The sequence below is a fragment of the Rhinatrema bivittatum genome, chromosome 13 (genome assembly GCF_901001135.1).
Source record: "Rhinatrema bivittatum chromosome 13, aRhiBiv1.1, whole genome shotgun sequence".
NCBI classification, from domain to species: domain Eukaryota; kingdom Metazoa; phylum Chordata; class Amphibia; order Gymnophiona; family Rhinatrematidae; genus Rhinatrema; species Rhinatrema bivittatum.
This window is the reverse complement of record NC_042627.1, coordinates 63885441-63903278: the sequence shown is the minus strand read 5'-3', so window position 1 is coordinate 63903278 and position 17838 is coordinate 63885441. Positions and strand designations below refer to the sequence as shown.

The 17838-nt window shown below is 47.3% G+C and overlaps 1 protein-coding gene across 1 annotated transcript in view; it reads left to right on the top strand.

Annotated features, from left to right (window-relative positions):
• The window catches only part of IQGAP1 (IQ motif containing GTPase activating protein 1), a 122909-nt gene that overhangs the window by 85017 nt on the left and 20054 nt on the right, over window positions 1–17838 (top strand). Inside the window, exons 23-30 of the mRNA XM_029574545.1 lie at window positions 2169–2377; window positions 6156–6311; window positions 6888–7051; window positions 9195–9419; window positions 9840–9980; window positions 10100–10184; window positions 13114–13346; window positions 15267–15399. Coding sequence (XP_029430405.1) covers window positions 2169–2377; window positions 6156–6311; window positions 6888–7051; window positions 9195–9419; window positions 9840–9980; window positions 10100–10184; window positions 13114–13346; window positions 15267–15399 — 1346 coding nt within the window. The remainder of the gene's footprint in view (window positions 1–2168; window positions 2378–6155; window positions 6312–6887; window positions 7052–9194; window positions 9420–9839; window positions 9981–10099; window positions 10185–13113; window positions 13347–15266; window positions 15400–17838) is intronic.

Genomic DNA, 17838 nt, shown 5'->3' with positions numbered 1-17838 from the left:
GCCCATTGCCTCCTGCACATTCATAGCCGCCTGGGGGAGCTCTGCCCAGCGTGACGCGGGGCATCAGCAGGCCCACCCCGTCTGCTCTTCCTTTTTCCTACCTATTAGAGTAAAGCAGAGTGTGATTTTTGTCTGCTGCTTGTAGCCTCACTGATGATCCCGTCTCTGTCCCACGCCCTCTTCAGTTCTCAGAGAGTGCTCCATGCAACTAACGTCCTCGTGAGCGCGTAATGCCTGGCTTATTCTCCTCTACTCCTGCCAGCTTCTTATCACGACCCCACTCCTCTGGGCCCTCTCTTTCACCCAACAAATACTTGTCAGTTGTAAATTACTTATATTGATTTTCATATTTCTCCGTTCCCCCCGCATATGCGAGTACGTGTGTATGCGAGTACGTGTGTATGCGAGTACGTGTGTATATGTATTCATAAGGCTGTACAGGTAAGGTGGTGGAGACCGTGCTCATATGGATAATCCCTGCCTTTACTCTGCCATGTCCCCCTGGACATGATGCAGCTTCCAAAACAGGACACTGCATTGTAAATGAGGTCTCGGGGGTGATCCGTATCGAGGCCCCAGCACCTTGTTGATTTCTGCTGATCACAGCTCCCACTCTGCCTTGTCAGGCTGTTCAGCCAGCGCGGGTGGAAGTTCATGGTGGCCTGGCCACGCTAGTGACTAAAAGTTTGATTCCCGGCAACAGCTCACTGCAGCTCCTCAGCCAGGGCAAGGTGGAGCTGCAGCTGCAACCCATGCCAGGCTGCAGAGGAAGAGGTTTCCACTGCGGCCCGCTGAGATTAGGTAGAGCGGAAAGGAGGTAAGGGGAGGATAGAGGCTGGGGAAGAGAAGGAGAGGAAAAAGATGGAGGGAGAGAGGAAGCAGCTGGGGGAATGGAAGGAAGGAAGAAAATGAATGGCGAGAAATTAAAAAAAATAAATAAATAACCCACCCACCCCAAAAAACGTCTGTATTTATCAGCTACTGTTCCAATAAAATGCTGAAGGCAAAAACCTAAAAAGAGAGCCAAATAAACAGAGATACACGAAATATAGAGCCAGGAAAGGAAAGCAACAAAAGATAGCGGGCATTTTTTCTTTATCATTTACTCGTCTTTCACCTTAAGATCATCTGATATGATCGGTCCTAGGTCCTTCTGCAGCACCCACTCCCCTTTTCTCCCCTATTTGTAATGTCCTTCCGAAGACCACTGTCCTCTTGCTGTTTTTTGGTTTTTTTGCCTTAAGGGTTAAATTGGCAGTAAGTCACCTGACTGATAAAGCGTGCCTTATACTTTTCAGCCCAGATAACCTTACCTGATCCTCTACACAATCTATCCACACGCAGCTTGTGTGGGAAGATCGCGCGGTTATGTGGAGAGCGAAGCACACGGGCTGACTATCCCGCCTACTTCGTTGAATTCCAGCGTTCGCGCTTAGTTCTCTCCCCCAACCAAGTACCAACCCCGGGAACGCCTCTTTATATTTCGGCTAAAAATAAGGGCACTGCGAAAGTGCAGGCGTCCTTTTAGCCAGCTGAAAATCCAGCTGGAGGGATTTGGCCAACTTATCCATGCAACCCGCAGTTTCACCCGTGCAAACGTTCCCCCTAAACGTTAGATGCCACACCCAGGCTGGCTCGCTCCCGTTGAGTGGCATATTGTTCAGGCTTCCACGGTCCCAGCATGGGTTTTCATTCCCAGTTTGCTGTCGTGGGGCATCCGAAGGGGATCAGACCCACAGGGAAGACAGCATCAACAGTGATAGTATCTTTACACAGGACATACTAAGCAGTGGACCGTAGGAGTGTACTTGGGGGGGGGAAAAATAATTTATTATGTGTTTGGGGTTTTTTGGTTTTGTTTTTGTCATTTTGTTGTGTGCTAGATTTAATTTAGCATGTGCTGAAATGACAAAAACGAAAGAAAACTTTTGAATTGGAAATGACGTGCACTGAAACAATTAACTTTGTTGGTGTTCTCTATCATTTTACAAAGATGGCACATCCCTTGTAAACCAAGGAGTTATAAATGGCTTGTGGAGCACTTTCCCCAGCATGTTTGCTTTTTTTTTTTTAGCCAAAGTAGAAAGCTGACGTCTGGTCCTTTTCCGAGATGCAAGTTGTTCTGGTTCTACATGGGAGCTGATTGCTGTATTCTTTCTTCACTTTAGTCAATGCTGAAAACCCTCCCATGGCGGTGGTGCGGAAATTTGTGCATCTGCTGGACCAGAGCGACCAAGATTTCCAGGAGGAGCTGGAAGTCATGAAGCTGCGTGAGGAGGTCGTGACCCTCCTCCGATCCAATCAGCAGCTGGAGAATGACCTCAACCTCATGGACATTAAAATCGGACTGCTTGTGAAAAACAGAATTACGCTGCAGGTACCAACTGAGCACGGACGGATGGGAGGGGGTCAGGTGTTACTTAACCAGTTAGGCTGAAAGAAGAGCAAAAGATCCATTGGGTCCACCCTACTTTTATTTGCCCAAATATCTCTCCAGGGTTGGTCCGGAGGAAATTATGAAAACCAGTCTGCGTCTGGAGCTAATTGTGCAGCAGTATGAAAAGGTTCCTCTCTGATTCCAAATCTATAAAGCAGCGCGCAAGTCCCTGTATAGAGCTTGCGAAGCCATTTGTCTGGTCATAGGCACCAATCTCGTTTTCCTAGTGTATAGCCAGATGGACTCGGGACCAATGGGTATTGTGCTCTTCTGCTAGCAGATGGGAGACTGAGTCAGATTTCAAAGCTGACGTCACTCTAGATCTACCTCTGCAGTAACCTCAGCTCTTCAGTATTCTCTTCGAAAAGCCATTGTGGATATATCTTTGCTTAAATAACTTGATTAAACTTGAGTAAAACTTGAACTAGTTCAACTAATTTCCAAACTGGAGACCGCCAGTGCACTCAACCAATTAACGCTGACACCAGACAAACTGCGGGTGTCTTGAACTAGGGGTAGGCCGCAGCGTTAGAAGTGCTATACTTGCTGGATCTGGCAGTGAAGACAGCATTTGCATTTCCCTAAAGTGGATGCGCTGGTCTATGCTGTCTCCAAGTGAACAACTATTCCAGTGGAAGGAGGAGTGGCCTTAAAAGGATGTACACGATAGACAGATGGCATCCATCCTTAAACAGGCCTTTGACACAGTAGCCAAGGACCTTACAGATTACTTCTTGTTGTGCCCTGGTAGCTCATTCATGCCTACTCTTCTCAAGGTTGATGACTTGGGGGTGAGTTCCAGAGCAGTTATGGAACCCAACGCCACATTTTTAGCTGACGCGGGCTCAGATCTAGTCCGTACTTTGGCGAGAGGAGTGGCCTCTGTGTTGGCGGCCAGAAAACAAGCTATGGCTGCGGAATTGGTCAGCAGATGCAACCTCAAGGCAAATCTTACAAAGATGCCCTTTAAAGGATTGCTCCTTTTTGGAAGTGAATTGGAAAAGCTGGCCAGTAAATGGGGCGAATCTCCAGTTCCCCTGCTATAGAAGATAAGAGAAAGCAGTTACAGCACCTTTTGCCTATGAGGAGTCGATCCAGGGGATCCCAACACTTTTGCCCCTACAGAAACTTGACATTTCAGAGGTCTCGGCCCCTTGGGAGGTCTCAGACTTTCGTAGTTGACATCCCAAGAGAGGGACAGGCTCAAGTTCAGGCTTCTCCTGAACCCCCCCCCCAAATGAAATTTTGATGACCCACCCCTGGAACAAGGAGATAGGTGGTCAACCTTCCCTCTTCTACCAGCAGTGGTTCGAGATCACTTCAGACAAATGGGTACTGAAGGTCATACAAGAAGGATATGCACTGAAATTTCACAGAACTCCTCAGGACATATTCATGGTGTCTCCTTGCCACCCCAGCACAAGAAGCAGGCAGTGGAGACTGCTCTTTTAAGGCTCCTCAGAATGAGGGCTATAATCCCAGTACCTGCGCTCCAGGAAAATACTGGGCGTTATTCCATCTATTTCATTGTACCCAAGAAGGAAGGTTCCTTTCGCCCCATCCTGGACCTCAAGAGCGTTAACCAACATCTACGAGTGAATCATTTCTCCATGGAAACCCTATGCTCTGTGATGATGGCCATACAATCAGGAGAGTTCCTATCCTCCTTGGACCTATCCAAGGCCTACCTACATATTCCAATCCGTCAAGAACACCAATGTTTTTCCTACGCTTTGTAGTACTGGGTTGCCATTATCCATTCTGGGCTCTGCCCTTTGGCCTAGCCACTGCCCTCAGAACATTTTCCAAGATTATGGTGGTTGTAGCGGCAGCATTGAGAAAAGAGAGAATCCTGGTGCGCCCATACTTGAATGACTGGTTGATCCGGGCCTCCCACTGCACAGGGATCTGCTGCAGCAGTGACTGGTTCTTCACGAGGATCCAAGTCGATTCTGTCTTACGGTCTTGGCCCTTGAGAGGGCTCGCCTGATAAAGCGAGGATATTCTGCGGCAGTAATCATCACCTTACTTCGTGCTCTGAAGTTCTCCATGTCCTTAGTGTATGTGCGTGTCTGGAGAATATTTGAGGCCTGGTGCGAGGAACGCGGTGTCCCCCCTCAGGCAGTCAAAATCCCACTTATTCTGGAATTTTCCAGGATGGCTTGAATAAAGGTTTGGCCCTTAATTCCTTGAAGGTGCAGATAGTGGCTTTCTCCTGTTTCAGGGTTGAGGTGAGCGGAGCCTCCCTGTCGGCTCGCCCAGATGTGGTCCATTTTCTAAAGAGTGAAGCTCCTTCAACCTCCCCTGTGGTTGCCGGTTCCCTTGTGGAATCTTAATCTAGTATTGGAATTCTTGGCAGGTCCTGCTTTTCAGTCACTGCGCAATCTTTCCTTGCATTTATTAACCTTAAATGTCATTCGTGGTGGCTATATACTTGGCATGTCGCATCTCTGAATTTCAGGCTTTGTTGTGTCAGGAACTGTTCCTCTGGATGACTCCAGGAGTGTTACAGCTTCATACCGTTCCATCCTTCTTACCCAAGGTAGTCTTGGAGTTTCATTTGAATCTGTCCATTTCATTGCCATCTCTAGATAAACTTAAGGACACAGAAGAATGCTGCCTCCTCCAACATTTGAATGTCAGTAGACCTTTGGTGCGGTATCTGGAAGTTTCAAAAATCAGTCCGGAAGACGAACCACCTGTTTGTCCTTCACGGTGGCAGGATGCAGGGCAAACCAGCTTTGCAGGCTCCCTTAGCTCGCTGGATTAAGGAGGTGTCATGGGAGCCTAAGTTGAGGCAGGAAAGCCATTATGTTCTCAGGTTAAAGCTCATTCCACCAGGGCTCAGGCGGTCTCTTGGGCAGAAGTTAGACTGCTGTCTCCCATCAGTATCTGCCGAGCAGTGATGTGGTCCTCCTTGCATGCCTTCTACTGGTTCTATCGTCTGGCCCGAGAGGACACAGCCTTTGGCAGCACGGTGTTAACAGGACCGCAGGCAGCCTCCCACCCCAATTAGGAGTAGCTTTTGTACATCCCATTGGTCCTGAGTCCATCTGGCTACACGCTAGGAAATGGAGGAATTACTTACCTGATAATTTTGTTTTCCTTAAGTGTCACAGATGGACTCAGCATCCCACCCAGGGCTGCCCAAGAATGGTGCCAAGGATTCGCCCATGGAGTAGATATTGAATCCAAGATGTTATGTGTAAGCCTTTATCCAGTCCCTAGATCAGGGTATATTATGTTACCACGAATATCGGTATATAAAATTAAATAAATAAACAAAATATATTCTTGCTGGGGTTCAGTGTTTATGATTGGTTGAGTACAGTTATGGTCATCTGTTTTTTTAATCATATTTTAATAACATTTTTTTCAATATTATGTCCACAATGGCTTTGGACTGAGGTCACCGCAAGGGTGTATCTATGGTGACGTCAGCTTTGAAATCTGACTCCGTCTCCACCTGCTGGCAGGGGAGCATAACCCATTGGTCCTGAGTCCATCTGTCTACACTAAGGAAAAAAATCATCAGGTAAATAATTTCTCCGTTAACTCCTGGATCATCTAATGGTTCAGCCAATTCCCTCGCAGGCTTTCTGCTTTTGATATAATTTTAAAACGTTTTGATTATGGGTTTTTGCCTCTATGGCCAACTTCTTTACAAATGCTCTCTTAGTCTGTCTTATCAAGGTCTTACATTTAACTTTTCCTTCAGGAAGTTGTTTCACACAGTAAGAAGCTGACAAAGAAGAACAAGGAGCAGCTGTCGGATATGATGATGATGAACAAGCAGAAGGGAGGGCTGAAAGCCCTGAGCAAGGAGAAGAGAGAGAAGTTGGAGGCCTATCAGCATCTCTTCTATCTGTTGCAGGTAACGCTTTGAGTTGCCATCATTCTCGGACTCGTATTTCTGCATTGTAGCCCTCCCTGCCCTTTCCAGGGCAGCTTTTGAAGGGATTCTCTGCAGGCACGGAGGGGGGGGGGGTGGGTCTGCAGGGAATTGCCCTCTCAGGGGGTGGGCTTGCTGAGATATGTGCAGAGATTCCCTCTGCGTTTTAGCTTAGCCTCCATGGGATTTTCAAAGGCAAACGCTGGGGTGCTCTATGACCTTTACTGCAAGTCCTTAATCTGTACAGAACCGCAACTATGCTCAGCTGGACATTGTCCGTCTTGCTTGAGCATTCAGGCTTCAGCGCGCCTTACATTTGCAACCCTTGCCAGTGCATCTTCTCTTATCTTCCTACCTGCTGGACCTCCACTTTATACTCTTTCACTATTCTGATCCTTGTTTCTAAAATGGTCTAATTTCTGTTGAATTTTTACCTTTTACAAGTTCTCTCCCCTCAGGAGTTGAAAACGTCGCTGCTTCTGATCGTTTGCAGCTATGCAAAACCTTTCTTTTGAGTGTGTTGTTGACGTGGGCTCTCTTCCTTGTCCTCCACTGCAGACGAACCCAACCTACTTGGCCAAGCTTATCTTCCAGATGCCTCAGAACAAATCCACGAAGTTCATGGACTCTGTGATCTTCACACTGTATAACTATGCCTCCAATCAGAGGGAGGAGTACCTGCTGCTGGGACTCTTCAAGAAAGCCCTTCAGGAAGAGATCAAGTATGTTCTGGCCTCAGTTGGTTGCTCTCCATCTCTGTAGTAGGTAGCAGGCTGGCAGGTAGCGGGGAAATGCACCCAAAAACATATTTCCTAGCGTGTAGCCAGATGGACTCAGGACCAATGGGTTTATTCTCCCCTGCCAGTGGATAGAGACTTGAGTCGGGTTTCAAAGCTGACGTCACCTTAGATACACCCCTGCAGTGACCTCAGCCCTTCAGTATTTCTTCGTCTCCAGCAGATGTAGGCATGAGTTCCCTGTGGGGATCGCTGTAGCTTTTGGAAGAAGAAATTGGTGGTGATACCTAAAGGTCCCTCCCCCAGTTGAGAATTCCTGAGGTGATTTCCGAGCTCCCTCAGAGTTGTGCCTTGGTCCAGTAGCCGGCTCCCAGTGTGGGCTTTGCTGCTGAAGCAGCTGAAAGGCAGCGGGTGCAGGAAGCCGAGCGCAGTGGGGATGGCCAAAGCCCTCTCCCCCCGCAGCCAGAGACAGTCTCTGTACTCAGCCGGTAAGTGCTGAGCCCAGGTAAGTTTAAAAAAAAAAAAAGACAAGGATTTCCTCCTGATTCAGAGATGTTGGAGGGGTTTTGGCGCCATACCGACATTGTTCCCAATCCCATTGGGGTAAGGGGAAGTGGGCTTCCGAGCAGGTTGAGTGGCCCCCTGGTGGGCTAGGCTCTGCTTTGGGCTTGGTCGGCACACCACATGGTAGGCCGCAGCTGCGCCATCATGCGCACGTTTTTGTGCCTGTATTACCCACCATAGAGCTTCGATATGCACAGCATCCTGCCCACAGCTACCCAAGAACGGGCATCTATAATCTTACTGAGGTTCAGTGTTTATGATTGGTTGAGTGGATTTACAGTTACCTGTTTTTAATCAGATTTTAAATCGTTTTTTCAATAGAATGTCCACAGTGGCTTTTGAAGAGAATACTGAGGTCACTGCAGGGGTGACATCAGCTTTGAAACCTGACTCTGTCTCCATCTGCTGGCAGAGGAGCACATAATCCATTGGTCCCGAGTCCATTTGTCTACACTAAGGAAAACAAAATTATCAGGTAAGTAATTTCTCCATTGCCCTTGGGAGCGGAGCTTTACTTATGGAAAAGGTGCCACAGTGGATGCCGTGTCATTTAAAAAAAAAAAAATTAAGATAAACAAAAACCCAGAAGAGTCAATGAAGAGAGAAAGGCTGACCATGCCGACAGCCAATCAGAATGTGCCATTTTCAAAATCTGCCTTCCATGAATCCACCGGGTAGGTTCCCTCAGCATGCACATTTGAAGTCCTGGAGGCGTGTTTTTTGAATGGAATTGGGAAAACAACCTGCGTAGATTCTGTTTTCAGATCAATGTGTGCAACTTTTCCACGAAAAAAAAAATTATGCATAACAAAACACTGGTGCTGAAGTCCCGGGGTTTCGGAGAGAAAACTCGTCATGATTTTCCCTTTGAAATTTGGTGCAGTCAGTGAGTAAAAAATCTGCAGTCTTTCAACAAAAGGCCCCCCTCCCCCAGTCTAGAATTTTCTGGATCTTCTGGCATATTTAAGGCTCCAGTGTTTTCAGTTAGTGAAGAACTGTGAATGTCTTATGGGAAAACGTTCCTTTTGAAATTGCATTGGTTACCTATAGTGCAACGGTGTAAGTTCAAATGCTTATTACCAGCTTTTAAAATTTCACATGGAATTGCTCTGCCTCAATTTAGAGGCCATGCTAAGCAGGAGTTGAGAACAAACTTGAAACCACAGCTTCAATTGCCTCCTGTAAAAATGTTGAAATGTTTGCAGAACAAGGCCTTTTCTTCCGCAATACCGAAATTGTGGAATGAATTGCCAAGTTATTTAAGAGGACAGAGAGAATTGTTAAAATTTTGGAAAGGGCTGAAAACTTGGCATGAAGCAGAGCTGATAAGGAAGGTAGCGGCAGATTTATGTGATTTGTTTGTTATGGTTTTAAATGTTTGGTTTGAAATATTTTGTTTGATAATTGTACATTGCTTTGAGTGATTTTTTTTTTTTTTAAATCTGGAAGAGCGATGAAGAAATGTTTTTAAATAAACAAATGCATAATCCATGGTGAATGATATCGCTGGGAAGCAGCAGGAGTGACCAGTGGATAGTATTTCACAGTCCTTATTCTCTCCCAGGTCCAAGGTAGACCAGCTGCATGAGATTGTCACGGGGAACCCCACGGTCATTAAGATGGTGGTCAGCTTCAATCGGGGCGCCCGTGGCCAGAATGCCCTAAGGCAGATCCTGGCACCCGTGGTAAAGGAGATCATGGATGACAAGTCGCTCAACATTAAGACGGATCCCGTGGATATTTACAAGTCTTGGGTCAACCAGATGGAGACTCAGACTGGAGAGGCCAGGTACAACAGCGCTGGGCTGCGTCATGCCCAGCCCCTCTCTCCTTGCTTTCTCACACTGCTTTGCACACATCTAATTGAATTGTTTCCTTGTGCCCTTCTCGCTGTGACTTGGGGAACATCTCTTCGTGTGAGAGAACTCTGGTTCATCGAGGGAATGTTATGAAAGTGAACGAGCTTATGATGGGGGCGGGGCAGGAATCCAGAAGAAGCGGGCGCAGCCGAGATCGGACCAGCAGCAGTCCCGAGCCCCTCTGAATGAGGGGAGATCCCAAGGGGGGGGGGAGGGGAAGTGAGAGGGATGACCTTAACCAGTATTGGCTGTTGAGGTCGGGGGTTCAGCAGCACCCAAAAAAAGGCGCAAGGCCGCACTCCTTACAGGAAGTGCCTGCTCTCAGCTCTCCTGCGTGCCCTGTTTTGCAGCAAACTGCCCTACGATGTTACGCCTGAGCAAGCACTGTCTCACGAGGAAGTGAGGACGAGGCTGGATGCTTCCATCAAGAACATGCGCACGGTGACAGACAAGTTCCTGTCGGCCATCATCGGTTCGGTAGATAAAATCCCGTGAGTACAGAGAAGAGAGGTTATGTCTCCTCGGGGATGGTGAGTGGGCGTTATCTTTCACCTCCCAGTTTCCTTTTGCTTCCTTACTACGATCTCTCTTGCTTCTTTCCCTTTTCCAGTTACGGGATGCGCTACATCGCCAAGGTGCTGAAAGATTCACTACATGAGAAATTCCCCGACGCGGGCGAGGATGAGCTGCTGAAGGTAACTGCTGGGCCGCAGTCTCTCTCTCTCTCTCTCTCCCATCTGAGCCTGCGTTCACACCGGTGCCGGCCTTCACTCACAAACGCTCGTGCACCTTCAGAGCACAACAAATAGCCTGCGCAGATGCTCCTAGTACAAAATTAAAACATCGGGGCTGATTTTCATGGCAGGGTAGCATGGCTGTGTTCTAGCTGGCTGTCTTAGGCTCACTTTCAGCCACTACCTAGCCAGCCGAAATTAAGGCTTAACTCTGATTAACTATAATGCCAAAAAAATCAGTGCTGGCCGGCTAAGTTCTTCCTCTGACCCTGGGACCACCCAAATTTGCATGGCCAGAATCTAGCCGTCTGATGAAACTGGAAATAAAGATAAAAATATATATATATCAAGTGATACCTTTTTATTGGACTAGCAATATGTTTCTTGACTTGCTTTCGAGAGCTAATGCTCTCTGCTTCAGGTCAGAATTCTAACAAGCGAGAAGATGACAGTGCGGTTACATTTAACTGCTCATTAGGGGGAATTTTCACCCCTGCAGGACCTAACGTCCCTAGTTAGGATGGACACACATGCATGTGCAGGCTGTTTTTGTGAATTTTGAAGGTTTGACTTGTTTTAGATTCTTGTAGCTTTGTACTACCCTCTTGAGGGCTGGGAAATTGTTCAGGACCAGTGTGCACAAACCAGCCCCTTGCGTCCTGTGACTGTCCTGCGGAGGTACATACAGCGGGATCCTTAGGAGCAGGGTTTCTTCTACACAACAAAACGTTTTTTGTTTTTTTCCATACTAGAGCCTGTTCTGTAGCTGTGGGAATGGGGTGTGGGATAAGTTTGGGGATTTTCTTAAGCATTGCTCCCTCTGCTGTTGATCTGGTGAATTACATCTTCTGCACTTGGTTTCTAATGCTGTGTTTGCTTGTGGATTCTTGTCTGTAGCTGCTTCTCTCGCCTTTGCAGCCTTTGTTCCTTCACCTGAAAGGTCTTTTCTTCTCTGTTTTCTAGTTCTCTGCTTTTCTGCACTGAGCCATCGACTGTAGAGTTTCTCTGCAGGTGAAGTTATTCAGACTTTGTTGGTTTTTTTTTTTTTTAACAGTTCATTCCTAGGTGAAACGTTTTATGTTCGACTGTTTGCCTAAGGCAGTTCCCACACAGAAAGAATGGTGTTTCATTCAAGAAGCATATTCCTGCTCTAAAATAAATTGTGGAGAATTTGACCTCGCGTCCTCACTGTAAACGTGAGACAAATTAAGCAGGGCCTTTGCTGAACTGCCAGCTCCCTCTGATGGGGACTGACGAATGCCATGGCCTTCTGGCTCTAACCATAGTCTCTGACCAGTGTACCATGTCCCTCCTGTCCACGGTCACTCAGGCGCTATTAAGCTAAAAATCTGCAGGTTCTCCAAGTAATGCTTTCCGCTCCGTGTATTTTGCATGCATCTGTCTGATCTGAAGATGTTGGGGGAGCCATAATCCAATAAGCAGTGCCCGTTTCTGGCCTCTGGCGCCATGTGTGCCTTCCAGCCCATCTGAATTAACCTGTACCATTTTTATGTAGTTTGCAATTTTATTGTCAAGTGTTTGATTGTGTGATCTGCCTAGAACGATTTTTATCAAATATGGAGGAATGTAAGAACTTCTAAATAAAAAAAAAAAAAATGCTAGGAAGTGGCAGAATTAAGAGTAATGCAACGTGACTTTTTTTTTTTTCTTGGACACTTTTTGCTCTTCCAGCACAAAACAAATATCCTCCTCCTATCAGTGGCCTGATGGCGTTTGCTTGTGGCCAGGGAAATCTGGAGGTCCGCAGCACCCAGAAAGCAAGCCAGGCTTCCAGACTGTGCTACAGGCTCCCCCAGCTCTAATCTTTCCACTGTGCGAAGATGAGCAAATAAATTCCCATATTCAACCCAGCACCTGAATTTTCAACTCCTTTCCTACCGCTGCCCTCACATGCCCAGAAACTGTTATCGTCACCTGCACTGGTAGGGCCCTTCAGGCCTTGCCACTCTGCACTGTGATTCATACAAGAACGACACCCAGGTCCCCCTGTCTTATTCCCGGCTTTTATAATAGTGCACAAAGCTCCCAGAACTTAGTGGAAGCTGTTGTCCACAGCATTCAGCCTCTCCGCGTATTTATTTAAAACCGTTTATCTTCTGCCGAACTTACCATCTGTTATCCTCAGCAGAATACATCATTAAAAATAGGAAATACAGTACATATGGAGAAACAATCACAAAACAAGTTAAAATAAAAACGAGGCACATAAAAACCTAAACATCTGGCTGAAACAGAACTTACCAGTACCGGCAAATCATTAATGTAATCCAAGCCCCATCAAATGTCTGCAAAAAATAATAAGCTTTGACTTTCTTTCTAAAAGTTGAATAACTTTCCTCAAGACATATTGACAAAGGGAGAGCATTGCACAATGTGGGTCCAGCAGCTCTAGACTCTGATAAATGATGGAGCTGATAATAAATGTATACAGCAGCCAGGGACAAAATCAGATAACACTGATCTCAAGTAATCAGATGCCTCACTACCCTGGGCCTTTAAAAATGAATGTGACGGTCCTTAAATTGTAGGTCAAGGCCACAGGCAACCAGTGCAGCTCTCAGTTTTGGGTTTTAACCATGGTTAACCCGATGCAGCCGTACCACTGCTGTTACGTCCATGCTGTTTACGCCATTGCCGCTGTGCAAGTCTAGGCTGTTAGTTGTTGAAATAAGTAGCTGGGGGGGGGGGGGGGGCAGGGAATCAGAGGAAGGAGGGCTTATCAAATAGTCAAGAGGAGAGCCCAGAGCTAGAAATGAGCCATACCCCGATGATGCTAAGGTGTTGCCGGTGGCACCGCCCGGTAAAGAACACTGAATCGTTCGCTCTTTCCGGGCGGCTGCCATCATATCTCCATTTGACTCTTTCCTAGATCGTCGGCAATCTGCTGTATTATCGCTACATGAACCCAGCTATTGTTGCACCCGATGCCTTCGACATAATTGACCTCTCGGCTGGAGGCCAGCTGACCACAGACCAACGTAGAAACTTGGGCTCCATTGCCAAGATGCTCCAGCATGCAGCATCCAACAAAATGTTCCTGGGGGACAATTCCCACCTGGGTATCATCAACGAGTATCTTTCACAGTCCTACCAGAAATTCAGGTGAGAGATCAAGCAGCGCGATGAAAGGGTGCATTTTTACTAAGCTTCCTATCTGAGGATGTACGTACTTTTCAGGCTGCACAAACCTATCTGATCTTTAAACACAAGCTACCCGCATTATTTGTGTTCGAAGAGCCTGTGATTATCTATCTAAAATGTGCATGTGCAGGCACTGACTGGCAGCTCGTGCGCCTCGTCTGGAACTAGGAACCAGAGGCTCATGGGGTCTGGAAGCCAAGTCCAGGGATGAGCTGTGTGGCTCCCTAGCCCGGCAAGAGGCTGTAATCCAGGGGGGGGGGAGTGCCCCACAGGGGATCAGGAACTTGGACAAGCAGGTCCAGTTGCAAAGATTCAAGAACCAAGGCATGGGAGGTCTAGCGGGGAGGAGCTAGGAGCAGAAAGACATCCCAGGATGCTGTTATGCCAGCAAAAATTCCTTTTTTTTTTTTCTAGCCGGCCTTATTTATTGTTCTGTCTTGGTGCTCGGTCCTTCCCTCATCCAATGGGATAGATGTCTTCATTCTTAGAAAATGTGCGTTTAGCAGGAGCTTCACCTTCCTTCTGTCTTTGTGGCTCTCTCCTTGCTCCTCTGCCTTTGTCTGCAGGTCACGGGTTCAAATCCCAGACTTCCTCATAGTCCTCCCTAGTGGGAGTGTAAATACTGGAGCTTGGCATTCACAGAAATCGTCCCTTCTCGGGTCTCTTCGGTGCTGGCGATTCATCTGGATGAAACCCGTGCCAGGTCTTTTCCCACCGCTGGGCCAGTGCTTTGAAATTCACTCCCCTTGGTGCTTTGTCAAGAACCTATTTCATCGTCTGACAGGAAAAGAAATATTTATTTTTCTGTCGGGCCTTCCCGAGGCGAGAGTTAACATTCTGGTTATTTTCTCTATCTTTTTGTAAGTTACTTGTAAACCGATACGATGTGCAAACGGCTATCGGTACATAAAAACCTTTAAATAAATAATAAATAAATTCTGTGAAATTGTGATTTAGCACAAATTGATTGCAACTGTTTTTAGGCTTTATTTTATTTTATATTTTTATATACCGGCATTTGATTTGACAGATCACATCGGTTTACATTCAGGTACTGTAGGTATTTCTCTATCCCCAGAGGGCTTACAATCTAAGGTTGTACCTGAGGCAGTGAAGGGTAAAGTGACTTGCCCAGGGTCACAAGGAGTGACAGCAGGACTCGAACCCTGGTCTCCTGGTTCATAGCCACTGCTCTAACCACTAGGCGTTTTGTTGCTGTATTTTCTGGTTTGATTATTGACATTTTTTTTACTTATATGAACTATATTTTGCCTTATTTTATTTTCCATACGGAGAATTGTATTTATTTTATTTCATGACTCACTAGGAGCTTAGGGCTTGCAAAATATCAGTGTTCGCTAAATAAATGTATCCGGGTTGACCACACGCATACATTTTTGAAACTTCAGCGGATGTGCGTAGTTTTCTCCCCCAACCAAGTTCCATCCCTGGGAATGCTTTATACAGCGGCTAAAAGTAAGGGCGCTGCGAAAGTGCAGGCGTCCTTTCAGCCAGCTGAAAATCTAGTTAGGGAGATTTGGCCAAATCTACCCATGTAATCCCCAATTTTACCCGCTCAGTTTCCGACGAAGCCTTAGAAAATTTACCCCAAAATGTTTTGCCTTCGGTTCTTGTTCGGTCTTTGCCGTACACCAAGGGGCAGAGCCAGAATGGTGCAGGAGTAGAATTCCACTGGAAAGCCCGTCCAGCAGGCTGTGTTGAAAGCAGCTTCAGATCTCGTGTCTGTACCAGCTGCGCTTGGAGGCTGAATAGCTGTGATCATACACTGTTGCAATGATTTTTATCCCACTGCACGCATAACAACTGAACATCCAGCGATGACGCTGAGCTGGTTTAAATGCCTTTTTGTTCTGTCCTCAGGCGTTTTTTTCAATCTGCCTGTGAAGTCTCTGAACCCGAGGAGAAATTTAATGTGGATGAATATTCAGACCTGGTGACACTTTCCAAACCAGTAATCTACATTTCCATTGGCGAAATAATCAACACACACACTGTAAGTATTGATCAATCGCATTGCTAACTCCCTTGATTAAATCCTTCAGAGAGGTTCCTTGTGGTGAATGACCTAGAGGTTTGTGTTTGCATTTCGGAATCTCTCTTGAAGAGGCCTGACCCAACCAGATGAACTTAGGGGGGGCAAAGGCGGGATGAGTAGGGTTCTTCCTGGAGACCCACATTCAGGTGCTCTCTGGTCCCCTGCAGGTGTTATCATTGAGAGAGTACTTGGCTCCCAGAGAGATTAGGGAACACTGAAGTACTACTATGTTAAAATCTTTGATTTCTGGAAAAAATTACATTAATATATTTTTTCCTAGTGTGTAGCCAGAAGGACTCAGGACCCCAATGGGTTTATGCTCCCCTGCCAGCAGATGGAGATGGAGTCAGGTTTCTAAAGCTGACATCACCCTAAATACACTCCTGCAGTGACCTCAGCCCTTCAGTATTTCTCTGTCTCCAGCAGATGTAGACATGCTTTTCCTTTTGGGGATCACTGTACCTTTTAGAAGAAGAAATTCTACTTTTAAACTGAAGAGAAGATTGAGCTCTGCTCTCTTGCGGTGATACCTAAAGGTCCCACCCTCAGCTGAGAATTCCTGAGGTGATTTCCGAGATCCCTCAGAGTTGTGCCCTGGTCCGGTCGCTGCTTTCCTGGCGAGAACTTTGCTGCTCAAGCAGCTGAACGGCAGCGGGTGCAGGACGCCGAGCACGGCAGTGATGGCCAAAGCCCTCTCCCCCCCACAGCTGGAGACAGTCTCTGTACTCAGCAGGTAAGCACTGAGCCCAGGTAAGTTTAAAAAAAGAAAGGGAAGAAGATTTATCTTCAGAGAAGAGAGGTTTCAGTAAGAAATCCTCTCGTCTCCTTGTTCAGTGCACCGTACAGATGTTGTTTCCCGACTCCTTTGGGGCATAAGGAAGTGGGCTTCGAAGCGGGTTGAGTGGCTAGGCCTCGCTTTAAGTTTGGTGGGCTGCAGTGGCGCTATCTTGTGCGCATCTTTGTGCGTGTCATGTTGCCCGCCATAGGACGTTGGTACGTGCAGTGCGTCGGCTCTGTGCACGCGCTGTGCACATAATGTCGTACACATACTTAACGCGCACAATAAAGTAAGCGCAGGATACAGGAAAAGCCGGGCGCATGGGCTGTGTGGGGACCTAGCCGCTCCCCGCCTAGGTGCTCAGAATTTGTGCGCACAAATTTTTAAGCGTGAGCTGATTGAACGCACAGTTCCCACCGCCAGTGGCGCTGGCAGCCAAGAAACATAAGCGCCTTGCTCTCTGTGCTGCTTGTCATATTAGGGCTTCTCAGCCTGACCTGGGTTCCAGTTTGTATCAGCTCAAGGAGATTTGGCCTCCCTGGACTTTGCTGAGCCCGGCTCCTCCCATTCAGGTGACGGATTGGCAGCCTTAACTGGAAGTACTCTGGATCTGAGTAACCCCTTGGCTTGGGTCTTCCATGGGAGAGGGAAACTTGGCTGGGCCCACCCCAGTTCCCCCTGGGCTAGGCATTGTCCAGATGGCCTTCTCTTGGGAGGAATTTTTTCAGGGACTACAGGCCTTTGTACAGGCGCAGTCCACTTCCTCGCTTGCCCCTGTCCGGATGGAACCCCAGCTGGCTCCCTCTCCCATGCCTGTTGGTAGACCTCGAGGCATGTCCCGCCTGACCAGAGATATCCCTAGTGGGGACCCTGATGGCACAGATGAAAAGGAAGATCCCTTGGAAGAAGGGGAAATTCCCCCGGGATTAGAACCGTATCAGTCCATGTTACATTTCTTTCATAGAAGATGAATTGCCGGGCTTGGTTTCCCAGACCCCGAAAACGCTGGGAGCTCCTGGAGCAGAATCTGTGATGGAACCAAAGAAGAATCCCATTTCCTTGCACAAAGCCTCTTGCTACTTCCCAGTACTGGAAGCCATCCAGGAGTTGACTGACCTGGAATGGGATGCCCCAGAAGCAAGTTTTAAAGGGGGCTGGGATTAGAAGTTCTATACCTGCTGGATCCAGCAGTGAGAGAGCGTTTGCGTTTCCCTAAAGTGAATGCACTGGTTTGCGCTGTCTCTAAGTGAACAACTATCCCAGTGGGAAGAGGAGCGGCCTTAAAGGATGTGCACGATGGAGTCTATCCTTAAACAAACCTTTGACGCAGTAGCAATGCCCTTACAGATTGCTTCTTGTGCCCTGGTAGCACGTACATACCTACTTCTCTCTCAAGAGGTGGATGACTCAGGGGTGAACCTCAGAGTGGCTATGGAACCTGCCGTTGCCTTTTTTGCAGACGCAAGCTCGGATTTAGTCCGTACTTCAGCCAGAGAAGTGGCATCAGTGGTAGCAGCCGGAAGATAAGCAGTTGCAGTGCCCCTCACCTATGAAGGGCCGGTCCAAGGGAACTCAACATTTCTGCCCCTACAAATCTTGATATTTCAGAGGTCTCGGCC